At 43.5% G+C, this 27625-nt stretch overlaps 1 protein-coding gene and 1 long non-coding RNA gene across 3 annotated transcripts; one reads left to right on the top strand and one right to left on the bottom strand.

Moving 5' to 3' along the window:
* LOC143269894 (uncharacterized) lies at nt 1–26077 on the bottom strand. 2 transcript variants are annotated; one of them, XR_013046681.1, is made up of 4 exons: nt 25875–26059; nt 5115–5315; nt 323–488; nt 1–204 (listed from the first exon to the last, which is right to left on the bottom strand). It is a non-coding gene; the product is annotated as an uncharacterized LOC143269894 (long non-coding RNA). The 2 variants fall into 2 exon arrangements; XR_013046680.1 differs by having other exon boundaries at nt 323–5315; nt 25875–26077.
* On the top strand, nt 2290–16133 carry LOC102909898 (sulfotransferase 1C1). Its single transcript, XM_042266266.2, has 7 exons — nt 2290–2461; nt 4330–4458; nt 7202–7299; nt 12705–12831; nt 14117–14211; nt 15186–15366; nt 15588–16133. The coding sequence occupies exons 1-7, from the start codon at nt 2290–2292 to the stop codon at nt 15698–15700; spliced, it is 915 nt and encodes a 304-aa protein (XP_042122200.2). The 3' UTR covers nt 15701–16133.
* Nucleotides 26078–27625: the final 1548 nt, after the last annotated feature.

Here is a 27625-nt window from a genome sequence, read left to right as displayed (position 1 = left end):
GGGGGGGGCTGCCTGCCTACATTCTTGGCTTCAGCTCTTCCACATAGCATTTTTTACCTCTCTCTCATGATCATGCAGCAGTATCTCATAGGCTGGCCTCAAACTCACTATGTAGCTGAGGATAACCCTGATCATCTTCCCATCTCAGTTCTGGAATGACAAGTGAACACCACCATGCCTAGGTGGCTCTTCACATACCACGTCCTATGGGGTTAATATAATGATGGGCATTCACTCTCTCAGTATCATACAGTCATTTCCCCACCCCCAAACTCCTCCATGCTTTCCCTATTCATCCACCCAGTCCTGGACCCCCACTGACCTCCACTGTCTCCATGGTCTCACCGCATGGATAAGGCCACACATTTGGACTCCAGCAGCATGTCTCCATTTCAAACAGGTCTCCTACACTTTGTAGTATGCACTTAGGTTTCCTCTGTGTCTTCCTGTTACTTCAGGGAGCATCCATTTTCCACAATGCATTTAGTCTTTGAGACAAAAGGAAAATCTCCACAAACCACTCTGATCTCAGGCTGCTTCAGGACTTACCTGAAACTCCCCCGTCCCATGTTTCCTCACCTCTGACCTCGCTGACATGAATTCCTGGGAAAGCTCCACACACTGTCAGTGACAGTCAGTTTGTCACTTCAGAACAGAACGGGAGGACCTGTCCTCAAAAGATGGTTGCCACATGTTTTATTTATCCCAGAGTCCTTTCTAGTTTGGAAGCCATGAACAGAAGATAGGTTAAATGAACCTTCTCAGGTCAAACAAAGCTGTTGTGTCAGGAACAGCCCACCTGGCAGAGCCCACTTCCTGAGGAACCAGAGCTCGAGTCCTCCCACATCCCAGAGTTCCCAGGCATTTCTGTAGCTGCCTATAAGCGATGAAATGACTGGCCTTGGGGATGAAAAGCAAGGCAGCAAACTTCAGCAGGAGGAAGAGGGAGGATGGACATCCCAGTGTAGAGCCCCACAGCTACACTATGACAGGAAAGGGCTGCCAAGCCTTGGTCCAGTCAAGCCTATCACATGTTCCAGCCTGTGCCTCCGGGTCCCTTTGGGTGCTGTACATGGGAACAGATGTGTCTTCTAAATGCAGCAACCATCACCATTCCTTTGCTGGACTCAAATGCAAGGTTGAGAACTGTGGGTGACCGTGTGACCCTTCCCTCTGCAGACGAATATCCTACCTCAAAAAATATCCTAAGTCTCCCAAGTTAAGCTTATCAGTATGGTAACTCGGATTCTCTCACGGACAAGCCTGATGAAATAGAATCTGCATGCAAAATTCCCCGATAATACATTAAACCCTAACTGTAGGTTCCATCTGTTAGCTGTTTCAGAATATCAAATTCTTAGCCATGGAAGCACTTGCTAAACATGCCAGGATCATTCTTAAACCTAGAACAAAAACAGAAATGCTATGGCTTGACTTATTATGGTTCTATAATTTTTATATAAAGAGGGTGTGAGTGTGTGTGTGTGTGTGTGTGTGTGTGTGTGTGTGTGTGTGTGTGTGTCTATATAGCCCAGACTAGTCTCAAACTTGAAGTCCTCCTGCCTCAGCTTCTCATTGCTGCGACTGACTACAGGTATGCAATAACACACAGAGATCTATGATCAATTTAATTCTAAGATTTCAAGAAATTGGAGCAAAATTCTCTTTCATAGAAATAGCTGCCGCATCTCAAGCCATTGGGTTTTCTCCCAAAGAAAGATGAGGTGGCTCTATGTGGTGGTTGCTCTTCAGCTGAGCCCTACCACTGATGAACCACTTATTACTGTCGACTTCCAGAAAATTTCTGTCAGCCAGACTGCCATGCTGTGACCCTTTGATGGCCACAACCTCATAGAGGGGACCCCTAGGAAGATGTTACATGAAGTCATGTTTGTATTTGTGCTAGTTAGTGAGCCTACCTCTGCCCACTTTGCATACAATCCACTTCATGCTGCTCAGACCTCACAGGAAGCTGTGGGCTGTGGCACAAGCCCATGTCTCTGCCTGTCTCTCAGGCCTCAGACAGGCTATCTCCAAGGAATGCACACAAAATGGCAGATTGCTCCAGGGTTATCTTCCTTCCTGGTAGCTGTCCCCTAGAGATGTTTGTTCCTTCAAGCCAAGCTGTTTCAAATGTCCCACATACCCACAACTTTACTTTTCTTGCTACATGAACACAAAACATGCGAGTCGCTCTTCTGCTCACCTGAGAGAATCAAAGTTAAGCCCAAGTATTAGAAGTAACATAAATTCACCTTCCTACAGAATCTGTCAAGTCCCCATCCCAAGATGTCCTCGGAAGAAATGAAAAACCTCCACCTGGACGAACGGTACCTGCAGCCAGAAACCAAAGAAGTGAATGGGATCCTCATGTCCAAGATGATAAGTGATAATTGGGACAAAATCTGGAACTTCCAAGCAAAGCCTGACGACCTCCTCATTGCGACCTATGCAAAGGCAGGTGGGTGCAAGGAGTGCAGCAGGCAAAGCCACTTGCACGGAACAAGTGCTTTCTGACGTGGGCATCCTGATTAAAAGAGGAAATGTAGGCCTTCAGCTAGGCAAGTCCCTGGCGGCTCGAGGGGGGAATCCAAACTCATAAGTGTCCGTGCCCCAGCCACAGGGTTCTCCTTTAATTAGGCCATTGAAAGAAAGACAGAGACGGACCAAACATCACAAGCCCCCAAAGACTCTAGGAAATAGAATGGAAATGCTTAGGGTAAATCCCACCAGCCAGGCCACCCCTCTCTCTTCGCTTCTCCAGCACCTAGACTGCTCCTCGTGGCCTAGATTGGCGTGGACTTGGGCACTTGCAGCCACGTAGCAGTGCTGAGAGGCCCATGCGCATCCACTGAGGGAGAGATGGAGAAGGAGGTATCAGTTGTTAGATCCTAGGGAATGAAGAGGGGTTTATGGGGAAGGGGTCCCAAAGACAAAGAATGGCATGGGCCTGGGCAGAGGGTAGCACTAAGGGGCATCCCCCTTGGGAAGATAGCGGTGAGTGTCTAGCAGCGCCCAACCCCCCCATTTGCTTTCATAATCCCACACAATGTGACGAAGTTAATAGTTTGGACATTTGACTTAGTTAAGAGGGATTCTGACAACAAGAAACAGCTGGATTTCAGGAAAGGACCACCCATCAAAGGCTCTGGAACCTTTTCTGTCCCTGGGCATTGAGTTCCATATTAGTTTTCATCTCCACCCCTCTTGCTCATGGGCCAACATTGAGCTTAGACATTTCCAAGCAGAGCTTCCAGTTGCTATAGGCTCTCCCTTTCTGTCTGGTTTTCACTGGACATGTGGCTTCCCAGCTAAGTTCCCCATATCTGAAACTTAAGCCTGTACATCTCCTTAGAGCAGAGATTTTCCTTCAGTCCACCTTGAAAATCATGCAGTCACCTGCAAGGCCTCTGTACAATGGTCCCAAACATAAACACACACTGTCTCCCTCCTTCCCTCTCTCTCTCTGACTTTGTTGCATCATTTCTCTCAGCACCTCTCAGCCTCTCATGAACCCTCCATATACTCCCAGGTGTGTAACACACCTGCACTGGTCCCTTCGCGAGAATACTTCCTTCTTAGGGCAGGTGATATTCTATTCTTATATGCATTCTTCATGCCAAAGCTGCCATAGTTCTACTCTCACTGGCCTTTCAGCAGTGATTGAGCAACCTTCCTGTACACTCCTCTAGCACATCCCCCTCCCTCATTTTTGCCTTCCTTCTGGCTGTGTGTATGCCTCATGTATTGGGTTTATCTGAGAGTAATAGAGACATCATAAGTAGTGACTCGATCCTGGTGCAAGAAAGACTGAAAACTGTGACCTTTCACTCAAGTAGCTAATTACCTAACTAAAATGGGAGGATCTCTTAATTAGGAAGAGAAGAGGGGATGGCAGTCAGGCAAGAAGCAGTCTTTGTTCTGTCTCCTCCAAAAAGGACCATCAGCTTGTTAGAGCAGAAGCATTGGCTAACTCATCTGTGCATCAATGCACATTTGCCTGACTCCATATTTATTCAGTCAAACTCAATTTATGGGGGGCGGGGCAAAATGCTTTGCTGAATGCTAGGGAGAAAGAGGACAGAGAGGCCATGAGGAAGTATACACTACAAGCACATGGTAACAATGAGCACAGAGGACCACTAGTGTTTAGAGGAGCCCTCTCCCCCACTCCAGCAAAAATACACCGAGTGTGCAGAGAATGTAACAGATGAGTAGATTCTACCCAGAACCCAGCAAACCTGAATGTAGCTGAGTATATGTGTGATGATTAAATAGAATTGAATTGTGCCATGAGTGGGTAGAACTGAAAATAACGGGTGCTTCTAGGTACCACCTGGACACAGGAAATTGTGGACATGATCCAAAATGATGGGGATGTGCAAAAGTGCCAGCGGGCCAACACCTTTGACCGCCACCCTTTCCTCGAGTGGACTTTGCCTCCACCCCTCAACTCGGGTAAGGTCCTCCAACTGGGATGCAGCAGACTGTGATTACTGTGCAGTATCAATTTTTACCCCAGAGGAATATCATTTCTACAGTCTTCCTTCTAGAAAGCACTTTCAAACAGAAACAGAAAGGAGTACGGTGAAAGTAGCCGAGGTCAACAAACATAATTCCTGTCCTAAAAAATGCATGACTTGGTAGCAGAAGGCACACATCCTATGGTGTGCAAGCATCTGGAGTGCTCTGCATGTGTCACAGCTCAGTGAAGGCATGGGCTGTAGTTTGGAGCATATATGTCCCCAAAGTCAGAAAGTTAAATACTTGCTCCCATAGGAAGGCACTAGGGAGAAGCAGTAGAGCCTCAGGCAGTCTTGGAACTCGCTCTGCAGACCAGGCTAGCCTTGAATTCAGAGAGCCTTGAACTCAGAGATCTTCCTGCCTCTGCCCCCAAAGTGCTAGGCTTAAAGATATGTGCCTGTTTGCTGGGGCTTCCAAATCAGTGGGTGTAGAGATCTGGTAGGCTTCTAATAGCCTCTCCAGAAACATGGAAGGAGTTGCAGTAGGTCCTTGTAAAACTTCACTAACATTAGACAAATTTGTGAGCTTCTGTGCAGAATTGCAGAGACCATTTATCAGAGTCCAGCACTAGGTGCAGGGAGTCCTCTTACCTTGGGCAGTGTTGGGGTCCTATTGAGGTCCGGTAGAAGGGAAGGCAGCTTCCAGAATCAAGGTGTCCTCAGAGGCTATGTATGGATTACCCTGCTTCCCTCCAGATCCTCTGTCTCTCTCTTCTCTCTCTTCTGAGGTAGAGAGAGTTTGTAGCTGCTGGCAGTCAATCTCAGGTAGGCTGGTGAGTGTAAAAACACTGTCTGAGGAAAGAAATTAAACCTTGGGGTTTCTCAGAGGATTGGGAGTTTTGATTTTTCCAGTTATAAAGATCACTGGTAGAAAAGGGAACATAGACCATAAATGGAGCCACATCACCTGTAGCATCCCTTATGAAGGGAGCCAAGGACCCATAGAGGGAACTGAGATGGGGATTGGTCTATACCTGGGTCCTGTGAGGATGAGTGAGTCAGGAAGCCTTGGATACAGTTGAGAGTGGGGAGGTAGGGCATAGGAGGACCCGCTACAGGTGTGGGAAAAGCTAAGGACAGAGTCAGGGGCACTGGGTCCAGAAGGAGTCACAGGTGGGACATAGGGTGGCTGGGAAAACTCAGGGTCAGGGGTCCTCTGACACTTTGGGAGGCTTTTTCTCCTGTACTGCTAACATCCTCCGGATCCCATGTGTGTTGCACTCTAGCATCCAGGGAGGTTGTGTTCCCAGGCTATCCAGCCATGCTTAAATGTAGGGAAACTGATCCTGGTCTTCCTAGAATGATAGACTGAACCCTGGCAGCAACTTCAATGTTGCATGACACAATTATCAATTCATCCCACACCAAAGGCTGACCAATCCAATTTGCAAAGTGAACAGAGAGTTCCCTTGGAGAAGTGGACTCCACACTCTGATTCTCATGCTCTGAAACCTAATTTAAAGTTTTGTAACATGCATTCCAACGTGGAGGTTGAGAGCATCAGGGAGGTTCAGTTTTCCATGTCTGCCTATAATTGGAAATGGTTAATGGAGGCATAAAAACACAGGCAAGGGACAGAATGAATCCAACAAATACAGAGCACAGATTGGTGGCCACCGAGACAAACCAGATCCTGTGGATTTGTGGTGCTGTTCTGGCCTCAACCTGAACTCAGGTATTCTTACACTGTTGCCAGCTTTTTTCATGTATCGCCTGATTGGCTCCCCAGACCTACCGAAAACCTGAAACCCAGGTTTATGTTACTTACAGAGATCTCGAATACAGGTACACAAAAAGACTCCTTCAAAAATTTTAGGGGGCAATTTGGCGGGAGGTAGTCAATTTCTGGACCTAAAGAACATCCTCTCAGTGGCCTCTCTAGGACTAACAGCCCTTACTTTTTCCTAGGTAGGAGGCACTCACCTTAGGGGCCAGGAGTCTTCTCTGGGATTTTGTTGGAACCTCCAAATGTTATGGGTTTTAAAGAAAGGAAACATCTGAGAGGCTCAAACAAATAAAATTATATGGAGCCTTTATTCACCACCAGTGGGGGCTGTCCCAGACAGAGTGGTAGGAGACAGCTACAACCTCCAATTTGTTCAAGTTTTTAAAGGCAAAAACTTCAGTTGTGATGTATACAGAAGGCACCTACGGACAGCTGCAGCAAGCAAGCTTTGTTTACAGAAGTGGAGAGATAGCAGTTCAGTGGTCTGGCATTTCTCATAGCCTTGAGGTCAGGGACACATTGTTTAAGAATTTATGGCTGGTCCAGAGACCAGATTACTCAACATAGTGTTAGCACTAAGTATTCTTAGGAACAGTTTCACAAGAAGGCATAACTTTAGTTCAGAGCCCACTACACAATAAATAAGAAGTTTCCGCGATTAACCCTTTCCTCAGTCCATCTTCAGTTTTCTGACATGGGATCTAAGTTTAGGTAAAGGACAAGAGGTTTGCATAACTAAGGGGTCCTGTTTAAGGTGTAGTTCCACCCATCATTGTGTAGGATCCTCTAGGATGAACTGGAAAGCTGCCATCAGGAGGGAGACACAGCCCTTATATATGTAAGACCACAGAGTCAATCATTTGGCCAACACAATTTCCAGCGTTTAACACAATAGGGGATCCACACAGCTGGGGAGAAACATCTGGCTGAACAGTGTGGTCTTATTTCCTAGGTCTGGATCTGGCTAACAAAATGCCTTCCCCTCGAACCCTGAAGACTCATCTGCCTGTTCAGATGCTGCCACCTTCCTTCTGGAAAGAAAACTCAAAGGTAAGAACAGCCCAGTTTTACTCATTAAAACAGAAGCAACCAGTGGAAAGTGTAAGGCGGGTACTGTCATTACTCCACGGCCCACACACTCCTTTCCGCACCCCCCCCCTTTCCTTCAGAATATGATTGCCGGGTACCATTGGAAGTTTTCACGTGTACCAGCTAACCCATGCTAAAAGAGAGAAGCCAATGAAACCAAGCAAGGGTTCCTGCTTGAAGGTGGACTTTTAATTTGGAACCTCCGTGAAGCAGGGACCAAGAAGGACTTAAACAAGAATGCAGTCTGTCTGGGGAAACGTGCATGGGAAAGGTAGAACAAGACAGTGAACTTGGGGATCTTTGGGGTCCTGCAAAGAAGAGGCCAGGAGGGGTCTCAAAACACAGGCTGCAGTGCAGCTGCGGGCCATATTATTTTTTTATTTAAAAAAAAAATTTTTACTCATTTTACATACCAACCACAGATTGCCCATTCATCTTTCCTCCTACTCCCCCCAATCTCCTCTCCCCCTTCCTAACTCCCCCAGAGCCTCCTCCCTGATTCCTAGCCTTCCCCCCATCCCCTCCTCCAAAAGGGTAAGGGCTGCCATGGGGAGTCAGCAAAGCCTGGTACAATCAGCTGAGGCAGGTCCAAGCCCCTCCCCCTGCAGGCAATATTCAACCAAGCTGTTAAGAGTCCCACTAAAGCCAACTATCAGAGAGCCTTACCTGCCTCAGGGTCCTGTTATGCCTTGTCCTTAGCCAAGAGCATCGTGTTGGATGCTGTGGGATAATGCTTTTATACACTGGTTTAATAAAACGCTGATTGATCAGTAGCCAGGAATGTGGGACTCCAAGATTATTGGAGAGAAAGGACACATTTAGTTAAAGTGAAGCTGTTGCTTAGGTGGTGGATGTTTGGCACTGGTAGCCCTCTGATGCCCTGGGATCTGGCAGCCTGAACCGATAATGTTTCTTAAGGAAACGATATTGTCTGCCATTCTCCTGGCATTCAAGCACCTGAGTAGTGTGTTATGGGGTTAGAGACTCACAATGTCTCCATTCTCTCTCTAGGGACCTTGCCATTCGATCTAAAGCAGCTGTAAGAATGAAACTGCTAGCCAGCTGTAGTGGTGCACACCTTCAACCCCAGCCCTTAGGAGGCAAAGGCAGGTGGATCTCTCTGAGTTCAAAGCCAGCCAGGTTCATATAGTGAGTTCCAGGACAGCCTGAACTATATATAGTGAGACCCTGTGTGGTAGTTTGAATGTAATTGGCCACCTAGGGAGTGGTGTTATTAGGAGGTGTGGCTTTGTTGGAGTGGGTATGGCCTTGTGGGAGGAAGTGTGTTCATTGTGGGAGTGGGCTCTGAGGTTTCCTATGCTCAAGATACAGCCCAGTGTCCCTGAAAGATGTAGGACTCTCAACTATTTCTCCAGTACCACGTCTGCCTACATGCCACCATGCTCCCTGCCATGATGATAATAGACTGAACCTCTGAAACTGTAAGCTGCCTCAATTAAATATTTTCCTTATAAGAGTTGCTGTGGTCATGGTGTCTCTTCACAGCAATAAAAACCTTAACTAAGACACCCTATCTTCATGAAAATGAGAGAGAGAGAGAGAGAGAGAGACAGAGACAGAGAGACAGAGACAGAGAGACAGACAGAGAGACAGAGACAGAGACAGAGAGACAGAGACAGAGACAGAGAGACTGCTGCAGTGGGGTGTGGCCTGGGTAGCAGGCAGATCTGAATTCTCACAAGTTCCCACAGATAGATATCTTCTTTTATTGCAAGTTACTTTTGCTGCTGAAAAACCAATAATCAATCTTTCTTTTCTTTTCTTTTCTTTTCTTTTCTTTTCTTTTCTTTTCTTCCCCTTCCTTCCTTCCTTTCTTCCTTCCTTGCTTTTTTTGGTTTTTGAGACAGGGTTTCTCCATGTAACAGTCCTGGCTGTCCTGGAAATCATTCTATAGACCAGACTAGCCTGGAACTCACAAAGATCCATCTGCCTCCAACTCCTGGGTGCTGGGATTAAAGGCACATGCCACCACCACCCAGCGATGATTCTGTTCTTGGTTACCACTTGATACTGTTGAAGTGAGGGTCTTTCTAGGGACTCCTAGTTTCATGAATGAAGAAGTTTAAGAACAGATTCAAATGGCAGCTCAAGGGCAATTTTACTGGTGTTTAAAAGAAAATCCCCAGGAAAGGCAAGCTGTAAATACTGTCCTGGGCCTGGAAGAAGAGAATGGAGAGGCGGGGGTGGGGGCGGGGTGCAGCGCGCTGTTTGAGTTAAGCATGGAGGCCAGCTTAACAAGCGGCCACATGGCAGGGGCGAAGGGAACATTAGAGAAAGAGTGAAAAGGCCTAAGGTACCCGAGAGGCATACTTGGGCTCTGGCCAGGATCCCAAAGAGAAAGAGAAGAGAGAAAAAGGGAAAAAGTCACCGCCTGACTCAGAAGGACACACAGGCCCAGCAGAGACACACGGTAGATCTAAACTCACTGTTCTTTGTGGCAGGAATTCTGGGAAAGAAAAGTGACTCTTTTTTTTTTTTTTTTTTGAGACAGGGTTTCTCTGTGTAACAGCCCTAGCTGCCCTGGAACTTGCTCTGTAGACCAGGATGGCCTTGAACTCACAGAGATTTGCCTGCCTCTGCCTCCCAAGTGCTGGGATTAAAGATGTGCACCACCACTGCCTGGTTGATTTAAGTGAATCTTAAGTCCTGGGTTCACTCTTAAAGGAGGTAGCAAGGGCATGTTTCCCACCCAGGGGCAGAGTCCACTCTTGATGCAAGAAGCTACAGCTCTCCCTTAACGGGTTTTCAGTGCTACTGTAATATATTATTGCCAAACCTTGTAGACCCAATGTCAGAAGAGACACAGACACCTGCCTAATCATTAACACTAACACCTTTTTGTAAAATCAGTCTTCTAAATACTGCAAGCTTCTGGATGGCAGCCCCTCTCATTATCCACTCAGATATGAGCAGTAAACGACTTCAGAGACCTTTGTCTAAGCTTTTCGTTTTATGATGTTATTGTAGGCATAACGGTGTGGCTACTCACAATCTGTATCCTAGGCAGTAGAATTTGGGAATGTTACTATTGCCAAATAGGTCTTGCGGGTCTGATTAAGATGTAGTGAGCAATCTAAATTATCTGGGGCCTACATTTCACCAGAGGTCTTTGTAAAAGAAGCCAGCAGAAATAGGAGATGTAGCAAGTGAAGAACGAAGAAGGGGTGATTCTAGGAAAGGGTCAGCAGCTCAGAAACACAGGTGATCTTTAATGCTGGAAGCAATGAGGAAATGAATTTTCATTTAGAGTCAACAAAAGGAACCTACCCTGCTGACCACTTCACTTTGTCCCATGAAACATGTCCTCCGGGAATCTAAGATAATGCATATAACTTTTTCAGCCACTATATGTATGATAATTTTTTTACAGCACCAACAAGAAACTAATACAAGTTATCAGACTCTTCAAAAATTATATTTGATTTTGGATTCCTTATTGTAAGTGCTCTTGCATATATTCCCTGTGCCTAGGACTTCTCTTGTGTCTAGTCTCTTGAGTCTTGAATATCATACTCAATATAGGAATAGAGCATGCAAAATAAGGGCTGAAGATTAAATCAGGAAGCACTTGTTTGGCAGACGTGAGCCCCTGAGATGTAGTGTGTGTGTGTGTGTGTGTGTGTGTGTGTGTGTGTGTGTGTGTATACATTATATATATAATGTATATATATGTAATATATATATAATGTATATATATGTAATATATATATATATATATATATATATGATAATGAGACTGTAGTTGCCTCACACTGTTTGGGTTCCTAAGTACTTTCATGAACATTGGAGAGAAATCCAGTGGCAAGGAAGGGAGCAGAGAGACAGTCATGCAGGACTGAGAGTAATGGAGGAAATGCATTTGGGAAAGCACGCATTCAGGTAATTCACCGGAAGGAACACAAGCGAGTGGGACACTAGACGTAAGTGCTTGAGAAGACACTAAGATGCTTGTAACAGACGAGAAGCTTTGCAGTGCTACTTATAGCAAAATACGGGGCACAAGCTACTGGTGATGTGAGGAGAGGGTTATTTTGGTTCATGGTTCTGGAGGTTCACGCTCAAGATTGGGCAGTGCTCTGTATTGAGCCTCTAGTAAGAGCAACGCCGTGGTGGGAATGGAGTCCAAAGTGAGAAGTTGAATCTCAAAGTAGAAATGAAAGATGGCGAGAGTGGAAAGGAGGGAATTAGGGAGAGCAGTAAACAGGGAGAGGGAAGGAAAGATCCACAATATCTTTGGAGGGTGTACCCCCAGTGTCTTAAGGCCCTCTCTGTAAGCCCTGTCTCTGAAATGTCTCCAGTACCTCCTTGTAGCACTACCCTGGAGATCAGGTCTACAGCTGGCTATTGGGGGAATGCTACTCATATCAAACCACAGCAATATCCTCCTCCCCCATCACTGCTGCAAACATATACAGCGACACGCTAGAATGGGAGCCAGGAGGTAAGAAAAGGAAGGGGACAGATAGCAAGACAAGGGGTCACCTCTCCTTTGTTAGATCATACCATCATCTTCCTTACACAAAGATGCCCTCATAAATCTCTCCAAGGTGGGGGGACTTAATACTGCCACAAGAGGATGAAAAGCAGGGAAGACAATTCATCTGTGAGGTTGGCATTATCTTATAGAGAAGACACTGGCTGGCTCATAGCCTTAGCTTCTCCCATCCTGTAGCCCATTTAGACTCTTCGCTCATCAAAAGCTAGGGAGGACTTTCTTCTATATGGTGAAAACCACCATGCTCTGTGGTGTGAATGTTCTGTTCTCCAAATTAACATATTGAAATTTTAACTCCCATAGTGATGGGATTCAGAAGTAGGTCTTTAGTGATCATGTTATGAAAATGGGGCCTCATGAACAGGCTTGAGACCTTTATTAAAGATGGCCCTCTGTGAGGAAGTGAGCCAATAAATCTGCTGACATCTCTATCTTCAATTCTTCAGACTCCCAAACTGTGAGAAATTAGTTTCTGTTGTTTATAAGGCACCCAGTCTGCAGAAATTTGTTATGACTGGACCAAGGCACCACAGGTATCCTCCTTATTCCCCAAGTTAGTTTAGGGTAACAGCAATATTTATCACACAAACCACACTTTTAAGACAAAAAGGATATACTTAGAAATAATGTTACTGTTATAGCTATAAATCAGAATGGTTTGTGAACATATTAGAAAAGGTGATCATGTTGATCATAAAAACACATGCACTCCCCTGTTCCTCCAATAAGTTAGCATGCAATATGCAATATACTTCCCAAGAACAAAAGTATCCATATTGAATGATGATATTTTCTGTCTTGTTTTCTCTCTGCCTCCCACTCCCTTTGCTGAAAAAAAAAAAAAACCTAGATTATCTATGTGGCCAGAAATGCCAAGGACTGCCTGGTATCTTACTACCATTTCTCAAGAATGAATAGAATGCTGCCTGACCCTGGGACATGGGAAGAATATGTTGAAACATTCAAAGCTGGAAACGGTGAGTGAAAGAAAACTGTGCCTTTCTACTTCCTAACCCATGTGCTGACAACAGACAGGATTTTCAGTAGATATTTGCATCCCTTAAAGTCATTCAAGGAAGTAGATGATATACTCTGACTAGGTCATCTCCGAAGATTTTGACAAAGACTATTGACAGTTGCGAGCAGAAGTTGGGGAAGCCATCAAGGGCTAGTAGAGGTTTATGGTGTGCACCAGCTCCTGGAGCTATCAGAGGGACCCTTTCTGGGAACTTAAAGCCTTGACAGTGGCAGCAGGAAACCACAGTGAGCCAACAGGAAGTATACTAAGGAAACAAGTGCAGCATCCTCCTGTCTCCAAAATGTAAGCTGAGTTCCACTTGCTGGGCAGGGTAGGCAGAGCCAGCAAAAGATGGCTAGCATACTTCTCATCACTCACCATCACAGAGCAAAGTTGTCCAGATACTTGGTAGTAAGAGATTTTCCCAAGTCTTTTCAAAACCATACTATGAGTTTATATGTGTGTGTGTGTGTGTGTCTGTGTGTGTGTGTGTACATACACACACATATACATCTTAACACTAATCTATGTGCCATGTGATAATGTAACAAAAAGTAAAAGTTTTGAACTCAGTTGTAATTCCACCCTTCATAGCAGAGAAAGTTGAATGATGGGAGTAAAAAACAAGGAATTTAGAATGTATTTTATCATTTTCCTCAATACTCTTACAAAAGCAAGAGGGGGCACAAAATCTAAGAGCCAGAGGCAGTGCATGGTACAAGGGAACAGTGTCTTTTGGCCAAAGCAGAGGAGCTGCATATGTACCCCAATTGTGAGAGTATTCACAAGCCCCATGAAAGCCCAAGCCATACCAAATTCTAGCATAGAGAGAAGAGTTGGAAACAAAATTCTTCCCCTAACAAATGAGCTACTGGGGATTGTTGGCGAAAGAGTAAGGGTCAGTTGTCTCTAAGAGTATAGTGTCTGAGAAGTCTACCATTCTCCAGTGGAAGACAACACATCCAAAAATTTTGGGTAGTACAAATTGGCCTTGATGGGAATAAAAAGACACAAAGTTCAGTGGGAATGGAAGGGGGAACACATCTAATAAGACATGGGGGAGAGGGGTGAGAAATTCTTGTATGGGTATGTGTGTTTAAAAAAATCTCTTCTGCAGGTAAGAATTCCATTTAGGATCTTTGCATTTCATTTGTATTTATTAATTGTTCTCTTTTATTTGGCACATCCATTCTCATTTGATGAGTTCTAAGGTGACAGTGATATTCCACCTCTTTCCTCCTCAGTGTTGTGGGGCTCCTGGTATGACCATGTAAAGGGATGGTGGGATGTGAAAGACCAACACCGCATTCTCTACCTCTTCTATGAAGACATGAAAGAGGTGAGGGCCGTGTGACCTCCACTGGGTCTTCCCACATCCTCAGATCCAGATAGCTCAGTGACACCCTGGGATGTGAGCTTGCCTACAGGAGATCCTTGAAGACATTCTCTAGTTGTATCTTTCCTCCTCAGAAACCAGAACAAGTTTTATAGTCAAATCAATGGATTAGATTCTGACACCCCCAAGCCATGTTTCATTATCTACAAAATGGTTTGTTGTCTCACAAAGTGACTGTAGGTTTATTCAGTTATAATTGTAGAGTGCACATAGTTATATTTTAAAAGTTTAGATCCCTTCTCCCTCTTCTACACCCCTGACATCCATATTTAATTGAGGTCTTGTCCATGTGAACACTAGCAGGATTAGATACATAGAGTGGGATATTGAATGGACTCCTCTCTCTGTTTCACTGTGAATGAGTAGACCACAGGTCTACCCTCAAAATCCTGTGGATCAGTGTGCTCAAGTTACAAATCCAACTCCTATACCAAAGTCCAGTGTGATTTAACCAGAAGCTTAGCTCCTTGGCTTTCATCAGAATGAGGTAAGCAGCAAAGTGTTCACATTCCTGAGTCAAATTGATAATCTTTGTTCATTCCCTTATTAGAGTTCTGATAACTCACAATTCCCTTTCTCTGACTGTTATAGTCAATAGACCAAAACTAATCACACAAACCAACATGGCCTCTGTTTTATATGATCATCACACAATCCTTGACACCCAGGATATACCACAGTTCCTATTTCAAGGTTCCAGGTGCTGTCTATGGAGACATTTGTCCCCGGCTACAAGTTACACTCCTAGAGGGCAGGAGCAGAACCTGAGACAGTCAGTGCCCTGCACTAAAACTACTTAAGATAAATTTCAATTGGCACCTTGACACATCCTTTCCCAAATATTGTCTATACTGACTAAACAGCACCTCCAATGGAAAACCAAATTTATTTATTTTGTATAACTATTCCACATACAGGACCCAAAGAGGGAAATTGAGAAGATAGTAAAATTCCTTGAAAAAGACATATCAGAGGAAGTTCTAAATAAAATCATCCATCATACCTCCTTTGATGTAATGAAGCAAAACCCAATGGCCAACTATACCACTCTACCCACCAGCATCATGGACCACTCAATCTCTCCTTTCATGAGGAAAGGTAGGTGAGATTGACATCCTGAGGTGCCAAATAAATCTCTTGGTCCTATAGTTGACTTATATTTTCCACTGATATCGCATGCTACCTGACTTGCTTTGCTAATAGCTGTAGAGTTGGAGAGGTGACTTGTGTACCTGCTTATCTTGGTGCAGGTCCTAGGGGTGTATAATCACTCCCCCTTCTGTACCTACAGCAATCTCTGAGCTTTCATTTTGTTTCAGGGATGCCTGGAGACTGGAAGAACTACTTTACTGTGGCACAAAGTGAGGATTTTGATGAAGACTACCGGAAGAAGATGGCAGGGAGCACTATTACTTTCCGCACAGAGATCTGAGAGCAATGGAGTTGGGGGAGGGGACTAGATTTTCTGACTATTTTTTTTAGCCATTTAAGCCTCATGTTAAAATATATTTAACACCTATTCCTGAGCTGTTGCCCAATTCTGTAGGTCGTATCATACTATGTCATCAAAATGTAGCCAAACCCTGTATAGAACAATTTCTGTTACAGCATGTGATTATTCTTAGTGACACCTACCACACAACCATGTACTTTAATGTTCTTAGGCAAAACTCATGAATAGACATACATGAGAACAGAATTTCAACATATGAGAGTAAATCAGAAAAGCAAAGAGAGTAAGAAGTAAGCACTGAGCATAAACGGAAGGATAGTAGTTTTCTTAACAACTGTCTTTGTCTGTCGTACAACACTGTAACAAGACACCTAGTTAGTTTATAAAGAATAAAAAATATTTCTTACCATTCTGAAGGCTTGTGACTAAAGTGAAAGGACCCACATTGGCAAGACCCTTCTTATTGCATCCTGCCATGATGGAATATGGAAAAAGGGTGGGGGAGAGGGTCAAATCCATGCTTTTGTCAAGAACCTGTGATAACTAGCTCATTCCCATGATCATGTGCTTACACCTCCGAACTCCATGGCACTGATGATTCAGTTTCCAATACATGAGCATTGGGACACATTCAAACCACAGCAGTAACCAAGAATGAGACTGCCCCCTCCAAGATCCATAGACTATCTAACAAAAACTCCAACATTAGGCATGAAAAGCTGCCTTTTAAGTTGTCAAGGTTGTCCAACAAATTCCTAAAAGTGTTACCTTCAGTTGCCTCTCAGAGGTAGAATTTAAGTTCTTGTTGCTGGGGACACCATGCACTTTGGACCAGGCACACAGCTCAGAGGATCTGAGTTGGATCTACCTTCAAGTTCATACCCTGAGAACTAGCTTTGATGGTACCAGAAGGTACCATGTGAGTTTCCAATGAGGGAATTAACCATTAGTCCTACCCAGCTATGATACCTATGTACCACAACCATCACCACCATGGCACTATAATCCAGAGCATGCAATAGAAGCATACCTTAATGGTAACTAATAGCTCTCTGTTTGGACTTAAAATCACTCAACAAGAGGGAAATCCTGCCTGGGACTGGAAATTTAGCCAAATACCCAAGGCTCATGAATTCGTGGATCTTGGAGGAGGACCTAAGGTCTTCAGTGTTGAAATACCACAGGTGCAAAGGAATCAAATTGGTGAAGAAGGGTATCAAACTGATCTGAAATTTCTTTAAGGTTTTCTGAGAGCTGGAGAGACAGAGGAGCTAACTGATAGAAAACAAACAAACAAAACCAAACAGGCCCACTGTTTCCATTCCAGATTCTGAAGACTGCCAAGTCCAGAGTAGCAAGAGGAGGGATGAGTTAGAGGAGGCTTATAATCTGGGCAAAATGCATGAGTATTGAGGAGCAAACAGTAAGGTGAGGGAGCCTTTAGGAGCTGCCAGTAGCAGCAGAGTTAGGTGTGAATAGCGAGGGTGGTTAAGTGTTTGATGAGAGCAGGGAAGGTAGGTCCCCAGCAATACTGAGAACCAGTGAAGACTCGGAAAGACTGAAATGGAGAAGGCCAGTAAGGTTAGTAGTACCAGGAGGGCACCGTCTGGTTTTGTGCAGCAAAAGTGGTGATGGTAAGGCTGTATTGGTTAGGTTGGAGGGAAGCAACAGGAGGAGACACAGGGGAGTCGAGTCAATGAATACATGAGGTGGCCTATGAAGTAAGCTTTTTCTGGACTGGTAAAGTCCTTTGAGCAGACATCGGGTGGAACAGGGATTATGAGGGTTTCAGGGAACAGACAGATCTAAATGTATGTTTCTAACTGGCAAGACGGTGTGAGGCAGAACACAAATAGCCACATTGAGCTGAGCCAAGGCCATATTCTATGCATGGGCAGTATTTTTTTTTTAAACCAAGAAAGAGAATCATTAGGTAGGAATAGTTGTCCAAATAACATATCATATGGACTGAGGACTGTTAAAGAAACATACTTATCATTTTAGGCTTGGATATACTTTCTTGTTTGGTGTTTATGACCATGGAGGTGGAAAAATCAGTCACTTTGCTGTCGCTGCTGTGGTGGTGGTTGTTGTCAAGGCCGGCTGATGATCTGATCCTCAGGGGCCACTTGAGCATGGGAGGAACCTCTTGCTCCTCTAGTCTTTCTCTTTCCAGTTAGTCCCTCTATGTGAGGATCAGTCAAAGGCCTTGCTTTATCATTGTTTCACTTGGAAGTGTGGAGGGAATCTTTCCCTGTGTTGACCCTCTTATTTGGAGATGGGACAAAGGTTAGAATTCACCAGCTGGGGTCTCCATGGCCTCTCTGAATAAAATAATGGATGATGCCATGTGATTAAAAAAAGTTTAAAGAAAATGTCCCACAGTACCCTGGGACCTGATTAACCAATTAATCCCCTTTAATATTCTTTTTTAATCCATCTTGATCACATTAGTATAGGCCACAAAATATGGTTATTGAACACCCAGAAGATCAATTACACCAATCTAGCACATTTAACTAGCATATAATATTTTTAAAACTAGTCACTTTAAATAGACTTGGATTAAATATAATAGCCAGTCCTTATAATTGTTGCCTTTTGACCTTAAAAACTTTAATACCATTGATACAATCTCTAAGTCTCATTCCTTATGTGTGTTAGATAATTTATTCAGGCCTTTATAACTTGAATAAGCTTCTTCATTCTGGAAATGTCCAGAAAGCTCAATCTTTATAAAAACAAACAAACAAACAAACAAAAACCTTTTACTAAAACAATTTAAATGTTTTCATTTTAACACTTGTTACTTATTGGTTTTCTTTTTCAATACCACAAAACATAATACATTAACAAATAAATTTGTCATCTGTCCTGAGAATGTTCTCCCAGGGCAGGGAATGAACTAAGCAATATCTATCTCTTTCTCAGCAGTCCCACTATAAGGTCTTGTCTACAGAGAAGGGCACTGGGCAAGCTCTTTAAGAATTCTGGGCTTCTAGCATGTATTTGCTCCAGTTGTATGACTGGGTATGTGCTAGGAGACCAACACATCCTAACACTGAACCCTCACTAAGACTTTCCATCACTACTACATTTACCCAAGGAAGTTCTGACATTTGTATTCATTCCTGTGGGCCATCTTCTGGTCCAGGTTTCAGCCAAATAAACATACTGCTGACATCACTTCTAATACTCCAAACTATTACATTCACTGTACATAGTGAATTCCTATCAATATTTTCATCCCAATCTAACTTTATGTTCCTCTCACCATTGTCCCATACCCTTAGTACTTACCTTGTATCTGTTCCCAGAGTTTTGTTCATAACAATTAGAAAACAAGTGGTTCTTTTAAGTTTAGCACACCTCTTCATGGGTCACACATAATTTATATTACGGGGTCTGAAGGTATGATAATGTAACTATTAGTCTAAAATAATGATGGGTCATGGGTGGGTACTTGGAAGAATAATCATTGCTTCCCAAGATGACTGCCTTAAGTGATGTGGGGGTTATCATTTTTCCTCAGGCAATGCAGGGTTAATTTCTCTAAGTGGATGGATAGGTTGTTTCTACTGGCAAATAATATCAGAATTTAGGTAGTCTATGTCCCTAGCTCCATCAAAGTCTTTCTGCGTCATCCCAATTCAATTTACAGTGTAAATTTCTTCTGGGTTGGTGTTCTCACTTTAACAGACACCCTATTGAGGCTTGAAGTTCATTGTCATTGAGTCATTTGAACAAAGAAATTCTGTGGCCAGCTTTCCATAATACCAACTCTGCAGGCAAGAGGGCCTCTCTCAGAAAAACATAGCTTGCAGGTAAATTTATGTGCATCTTGAGATAAGAGTTTATATCCTGGAACTCATTTGAGGAGTGAGCAGCTAAACTTATGCTTTTTACTTGGCAGAAACAGTTTAAAATATCATATGTATGACAATACAGACTGTTGCTTTGTACAATATTTGATTAACATAGACAGTGCCCATGCTTTTCTACTGCCAAATCAAGCCATGGACTATTGCCATTCTTTTTACTACTATAAATAGATTTGTGAGTATCTTATGTTTAACCACTTTAGAGAGTTGATTTCAGACAAATGAATCAATCAGAAATTTATCCTGAAGCTTGTTTTTCTCCAACAGTTAAGTAGAGAAGTAGAAGCAATAATCCATGCACCCATGTATGCACACATATGCACATAGGAACACAGTGGCTCACACAATTACGGAGGAAGGAAAGTCCAAAATCTACAGTTTATGTTCCAGTTTCAGTCTACAGGCCAGCAGACTTCATAGCACTAAGAATAGTGAAAAGCCTTGGGGGGGGGGTGGTGCTAGGATGTGACTTGCTAGTATAGCACTTGTCTAGCAGGCATAGGCTCCCATGTTTGATTCTGATCACTGAAAAATCAGGTAAGAGTTAATCAAGGGAGTGTTAGTCTTTCAGAATAGCTAATTATTTCAGGGATTCAGCTGATCAGATAAAGCCCGCCCGTATTACATAGGGTAATCTGCTTTACTCAATCTACCAGTTTAAATATTAATCACATCCAGACTCTACCCTCACAGAAATAGCCAAAGTAATATTTGACCAAATATTCAAGCACTCCACGGTCCAGTTAATTTGCCATTGAAAATTAGCCATAATAAACAAGAAGGCTTAAATAAATAAAAAAAAAACACTAATTTTTAACATCTTATATTCCAGAAACTTCCATGGTCATATTCTTTCTTTCTAAATTTTTTTCATTTTGCATACCAACCACAGTTCCCTCTTCCATCCCTCCTCCAGCTCCCCAACCTCTGTCACCTACCCCAAATGCCCCCCCCATCCACTCCTCCAAAAAGGTAAGGCCTCCCATGGGGAGTCAACAAAGCCTGGTACATTCATTTGAAGCAGGACCAAGCCCTTTCCCCCTGTATCAAGGTTGAGCAAGGTATCCCTCCATACAGAATGGGCTTCAAAAACCCAATTCATACAACAAAGATAGATCCTAATCCCACTGCCAGGGTCCTCTCAAACAGACCAAGCTACACAACTGTCTCCCACAGGCAGAGGGCCTAGTTCAGTCCCATGCAGGCTCCACAGCTACCGGTCTAAAGTTCACGAGTTCCCATGAGCTTGGTTCAGTTGTCTCTGTAGATTTCCACATCATGATCTTGACACCCCTTGCTCATAGAATCCCTCCTCCCTCTCTCTTTGGCTGGACTCCCAAAGCTTGACCTGGTGCTTGACTGTGGATCTCTGCATCTGCTTCCATCAGTTACTGGATCAAGGCTCTGTGATGACAGTTAGGGTATTCACCAATCTGATTACAGGGAAAGACCAGTTCAGGCACCCTCTCCACTATTGCTAGGAGTCCTAGCTGGGGTCATCCTTCTGGATTCCTGGGAATTTTCTAGCACCAGGTTTCTCCCTAAGCCTATAAGGGCTCCCTCTATCAAGATATCTCTTTCATTGCTCTCCCCCTCCATCCCACTGCCAGCTCAACCATCCCATTCCCTTACATTCAGATTCCCTCCCCTCTAGTGCCCCACCAACCCCCAGTTTACCCAGGAGGTCTCATCTATTTCCCCTTCCCATGGTTATCCATGTGTTTCTGTTTCTCTTAGGGTCCTCTTTGTTACCTAGCTTCTGGAGCTCTGGGTTGTAGTCTGATTGTCCTTTGCTTTATATCTAGTATCTACTTATGAGTGAGAGCATAACATGTTTGTCTTTCTGAATCTGGGTTACCTCACTCAGGATGTATTTTTCTAGTTCCATCTACTTGCCTGCAAATTTCATGATGTCATTTTTTTCAGCTGAGTAATATTCCATTGTGCAAATGTACCATATTTTCTTTATTCATTCTTTAGTTGAGGGACATCTAGGTTGTTTTTCAGGTTCTGGCTATTACAAATAATGCTGCTATGAACATAGCTGAGCAATTGTCCTTGTGGTATGATTGAGCATCCCTTAGGTATATGCCCAAAAGTGGTATCATAGAATCTTGAGGAAGATTGATTCCCAATTTTCTGAGAAACTGCCATACTGATTTCCAACGTGGCTGTACAAGTTTGTACTCCCACCAACAGTGGAGGAGTGTTCCCCTTGCTCCACATCCTCTCCAACATAAGCTGTCACTTGTGTTTTTGATCTTAGCCCTTCTGAGAGGTATAAGATGGTATCTCAGTGTCATTTTGATTTGCATTTCCCTGATGACTAAGGATATTGAACAATTCCTTAAATGTCTTTCATCTATTTGATATTCTTCTGTTGATAATTCTCTGTTTAGATGTGTATAATATTTTGAATTGGACTGTGTGGTTTTTTGATGTCTAGTTTCTTGAGTTCTTTATATATTTTGGAGATCAGTCCTCTGTCAGATGTGGGGTTGGTGAAGATCTTTTTGTATTCTGTAGGCTGTCATTTTGTCTTATTTACTGTGTCCTTTGCTTTAGAGAAGCTTCTCAGTTTCAGGAGGTCCTATTTATTTATTGATTGTTGCTCTTAGTGTCTGTGCTACTGGTGTTATATTTAGGAATTGGTCTCCTGTGCCAAAGTGTTCAAGGCTACATTGCACTTTCTCTTCTATCAGGTTCAGTAGAGCTGGATTTATGTTGAGGTCTTTGAGCCACTTGGATTTGAGTTTTGTGCATGGTGATAGATATGGATCTTTTTGCAATCTTCCACATGTTGACATCCAGTTATGTCAGCCACGTTCATATTCTAAGTTTGGTAATAAGCACTCCAGAAGAGTTTTGTTGCCTCTCTGACCTTTTCTAGCCTCACTTCTGCTTTATTAATATGTACCTATTCTGTAACAGTTTGCTCCATGTTGAAATATTCCACCCTGATGGGGAACTTGTGGTGATATTTCACTTGTGCACCCAATAAAGCTATCTGAAGATTAGGAAAAAGCCAGCCACTATATTAAATATAGAAGTCAGGTAATGGTAACACACACCTTTAATCCTAGCATTTGTGTTCAAGGCCACACTGAGAACATAATCCAGCACTAATCATGGAGGTCTGTACAGACAGACAGGAAGTGATAGAGCTGGGCAGAAAGAGAAAGTGATGTAGTTGGGCAGAGAGGCAGCAAGAGGGCAGGGACAGAAAGGCATATAGGTGAGGGTATACAAGAAGTAGGTCTCTCTTGGGCTGAGGATTTGCTAGTGGGTAAGAACATGGCTGATGTCTTTCTGCTTCTGTGATCTCTCAGTTTTCACCCCAATATCTGGTTCTGGGTTTTTTTTTTTTATTAATACAACCATTTAGCAATTCTTCTTACATCTGGTGCCCATTGTGAGCACAAACCTATGACCCTTAGATTAAGGGTCCCATGCTCTACCAACTGAGCTAGCTGGGCTTGGTAGCTGATACACTGAACAATTTTAAAAGTAAAGGAACAGTCTGCTGATAATCTTTAAACAGGATCCTGTCACTAAAATCACAGGAATAGAAAGGCGCCTAGCGCTGCCTTGTGAGTCACCTGGCCAGAGAGTGAGTGATTGACTCACTGCTGATTGATTGCTGCATGAGCTGCCTGGTCTACAGGCGCTGGGGCTGCTGTATGCAGCTAGGCATCTGAGCAGGGGTCAGGCCCTTGCTGGGGAGTTTGGGCTGTGGAGCTCTGCAGGGCAGAGAAACTCACCAGCAGCCACCCACGTACTTTAGGGTTTGGTCATGCAAGTAGCCCCAGTTGGAATGTGAGGAGCTCAAATCCATGTGGTTGGGACCCAGTGGCTCTAGAGTGCCAGCATGGTTGACCTGCAGTGAGCACACAAGCTTCTGAGCCAACCTGCTGCCACTGCTCCAGAGGCTGCGGGCAGAAGCTGCAGGGAATGTGGGTCTTTTTGTCACGTAGGTGCCACTTATTAGGATCAATCCACATGAGTTCTATTAAATGGGTAACAGAATTTACTAAGATATAAATTGAAGAAACACCTTTATGATTACTGAATGGAGTGGATAGCAGAAGTTGTCCTCTGATCTGAGCAGGAGCGAATCCACTCGTAGGCAGGAGTAGGGAGAAGGGGCATGTGACCCTTCTCCCTTTCCTTACAAGAGGTCACATACAATGGCAGGAAGCACTCCCTCATTTGGGCCTTAAAGCCCAAGGTCATGGGCCGATCAAACACCACTACAGAAACTCATTAAAACACAAGAAGCAACAACTCAAAGAATTCAGGAAGTCCCTGAAACATACCAGATGTACAAAGATCCTCTCTCTTCAGAGTTATATGAGCAATAAGAACTGCTCAAATTGCCTACAAGTTATCCAGAGACCTTCTGGGTTGCAGCTATGTCATGCATGCTGGCATTGGCTTTCAGTGATGTAACTGAAAGTTTGAGTTGCCCATGTTCCTGTAAGTAAAACCAATAAACTCATTGGTCCATCATGTTGGACATTGGTGGTATTGTATTGGTTCCTGGTCTGTGGTGAGTAGACATTTGTTCAGTATTACCCATAAATAGTGTCATGTAACAATATCTCCAATCTAGATTTTTTTTTTTTTTTTGGTTTTTCGAGACAGGGTTTCCCTGTGTAGCTTTGCACCTTTCCTGGGACTCACTTGGTAGCCCAGGCTGGCCTCGAACTCACAGACATCCGCCTGGCTCTGCCTCCCGAGTGCTGGGATTAAAGGCGTGTGCCACCACCGCCCGGCTTCAATCTAGGATTTTTGTTTTGTTTTTTGTTTTGTTTTGTCTTGTTTTGTTTTTTGAGACAGGGTTTCTCTGTGTAACTTTGTACCTTTCCTGGATCTCACTCTGTAGACCAGGCTGGCCTTGAACTCACAAAGATCCGCCTGCCTCTGCTTCACGAGTGATGGGATTAAAGGCGTGCACCACCACTGCCCGGCCCATCTAGGATTTTATAGTAACCCTATAATCCCCTCTCTTCCCACTATCTACTCCCATTTTTCAACCCTTATTTTTGTCTGCTTCCAAATTATTCTTAAAGGGCAGCACCATATGTCATTTTCTTGTTCAAAACCCTTGGAGATCACTATCAGATAACCATACACATTAGTATAAGGCTAGAATAGATGTGCAATATCATGACTACCTCTCTACTCCATATGTTAAATACCAGTGATTTTCAGACTTTCAGATATTAGAGTCCCAGAGTCTTGAACTCTGTGGATTATAGCATTTGGTGTTTTCTACATTAGAAATTAAAACTGAGAAATGGTTAAACACAAGAATAAGCTTTACTAATGCCATTTGTCATTACAATAATGGCAGCATGGCATGATTTAACTCATGGAAGAGCCCACGCTGCATTACTGAGAGAATGAATATGAGAAGCAAACATCATCTTGTTCCTAGAGAAATGATTTTTACCTTGTAGAACACTTAACAGGAACTCAGTTTATACAGACATTTCCAGAGTGTTATCTTAAGATCAAACAAAATTAGTGTGTGTTGCCTAAACCTCCTACCTTTACTCAATCTGCTTCCCTACCTGGGTCTTTTCTGCCCCAGTTCACATATTCCATGTCAAAAGATAGCATCTCCCCAGACCAGCATTTCTCAACCTGTGCATCATGAACACTTTGGGGGTTGCATATCAAATACCCCACATATCAGATATTTACATTATGATACATAGTAGCAAAATTGCAGTTATGAAGTAGCAATGAAAATAATTTTATAGTTGGAGGTCACCACATCATGAGGAACTATATTAAAGGGTCACAGCATTAGGAAGCTAGAGAACCACTGATGTAGAAAAAGGAAGTTAAATATCCTTTCCTTTGTGAATTTTTTCATGATACATTACTGATTCTCTCTTCTCCTCCTCATCCTCCTCTCTATCTCCTCTTTCTCCTTCCTTTCTTAGAACCTTCAAAGCACTTTATCAATATCTATTATTATTTTTATGCATTTCTCCTCACACTAGTCCTAGTTATATATTCATCATCTTCTTTTCATGTCCCTGTATATTTTTGCCTTTCAAAATCCAATCCATTCTTCTGTTATCATTGATTTTCCTATTGGGAAATGTCACTCCCTTAATGTACATAGTTTTAGGAGGCTATCAACCAAGGGCCCCCACCCTTCCCTGGACAAAGTGCACACACATAGCCTAAGTTAGGTAAGTCAGATACTTTGCTCTCAGATTTTAATTGTGAGTAAACTAAATTTATTTGGTACTCACTCAACTTATGAGAGGTGCTCTGGTGGGAACTGCTTTATGGCTCCATAGCTGCCTCACTCCCTGTCCTGGTTCTTCTTTCCCGTAAGTTCTGTGAGCAATCCAGCAAACCAGTTGATGATGTACTAGAATAAGGTAATTCATTCTGCCTGCTACTACAGAAACCAATGAGCAGAGACAGATAATAAATCTTTAAATTGCACTTTATTGAGAGACCCAGCATTTTGAGAAACAAGTAAACTATTGTCCCTAAGTCTGCCTTCCCTGGCCTATCTCCAGCTAGCATACTTGATAGAAATTCAGAAGCAAGACAGGCAATCACTCCAAAGGTTAGTCTTTTCCCTCTGTTCAGGTAGTCAACCTTGACTCTGACATTCACAATATTAATGCCTTCCTGTATAGTGGATGATTCACATATACCCAAGGCTGCTGAGTCTTGCATTCCTTCTGAGTCCCCATCTGTGTTACATCTAGGTTAAAAGTTGCGGCGCGCTCCTCGGCCAGCGGGAAGAACGACCACCACGCGAGGATTCTTCTCAGATCACACTTTATTGGAGTGCCTCTTGGTTAAGGGAGAGCTGAAGGTGAGGGGTGGCGAGGACTAAACTGCAGCTGCTTATATAGGGAATCAGGCAAACGTGCCGTACTGTGATTGGGTCCTGCCAGAATGCTAGCACGGGGAGCCACGGGATAGGCTGAGGACATAAGGCCAATTACCATACTCGTGCACCATAGCCAAATATGGAGTTGTTTACAGCTAGGCTACCAGGAAGCCAGTGCCATCTTTGAATAGCGGCTCCCTACAAAAAGTTAACTTAGAACAAACAAGGTGTTATCAGTGTAATGTGCTAGGCTACTTACATTGTGAACATTCAGGTTCCTTCCTACACAATGAAATATAAATGTGCCTTTCTAATATAGAATAAAAAATTGTCCCTCAGTATCCCCATCAATGCTACTTCTTATCAAGAAACTCTAATAAATAACCACCTGCCTCTATGATTTAATATAACATATATTAAAGCAACACAAATGCAAGACCCATAAGAACATGGGCAAATGCAATCTTATTGACCTTTGCAAGCCAGTCAACATAGCACACATGTGCATGCATGCACATACACATCACTGTATATAATACACACACACACACACACACAGAGAGAGAGAGAGAAAGAGAGAGAGAGAGAGAGAGAGAGAGAGAGAGAGAGAGAGAGAGAGAGAGAGAGAGAATACCAACTTTAAAAAGTGGTAATCTCCTAATAATAATCTCCTAACTGGATGGCATCATATCTCTACTTGAGATACCATTTGAAGATGATTCAGACCCCACCACTGGAAAGGGCACAGTTTGAAGCGTCAACTCCTTCTTTACATGTAGAGGGAATGAGGGCCCAGAACTGATCAATGTCCCTACACCTATGCAGCCACAGCCTTGTTTTGTTTTTGTTTTATGGGTATGTGTGAGTGGCTGCATGTATGTCTGTGCACATTGTGGACCCCCTAGAACTGGAGTTGTGGTTATGAGTTACCATGTGGCTGCAGGGAATTGAATCTAGGTCTTCTGGAAGAGTGTGGTAGTTTGAATGTAATTGGCCCCCATAATCTCATAGGGAGTGGCACTATTAGGAGCTGAGGCTTTGTTGAACTGTGTATGGCCTTGTTGGAGGAAGCATGTCACTGTGGGGGCAAGCTTTGAGGTTTCCTATGCTCAGAATACCTACCACCCAGTGAATTAGTCAACTTCCTGTTGC

The sequence above is a fragment of the Peromyscus maniculatus genome, chromosome 21, assembly GCF_049852395.1.
Source record: "Peromyscus maniculatus bairdii isolate BWxNUB_F1_BW_parent chromosome 21, HU_Pman_BW_mat_3.1, whole genome shotgun sequence".
Taxonomy (NCBI): domain Eukaryota; kingdom Metazoa; phylum Chordata; class Mammalia; order Rodentia; family Cricetidae; genus Peromyscus; species Peromyscus maniculatus.
Note: the sequence above shows the minus strand (reverse complement) of the source record. Positions and strands in the feature narration are given on the sequence as shown.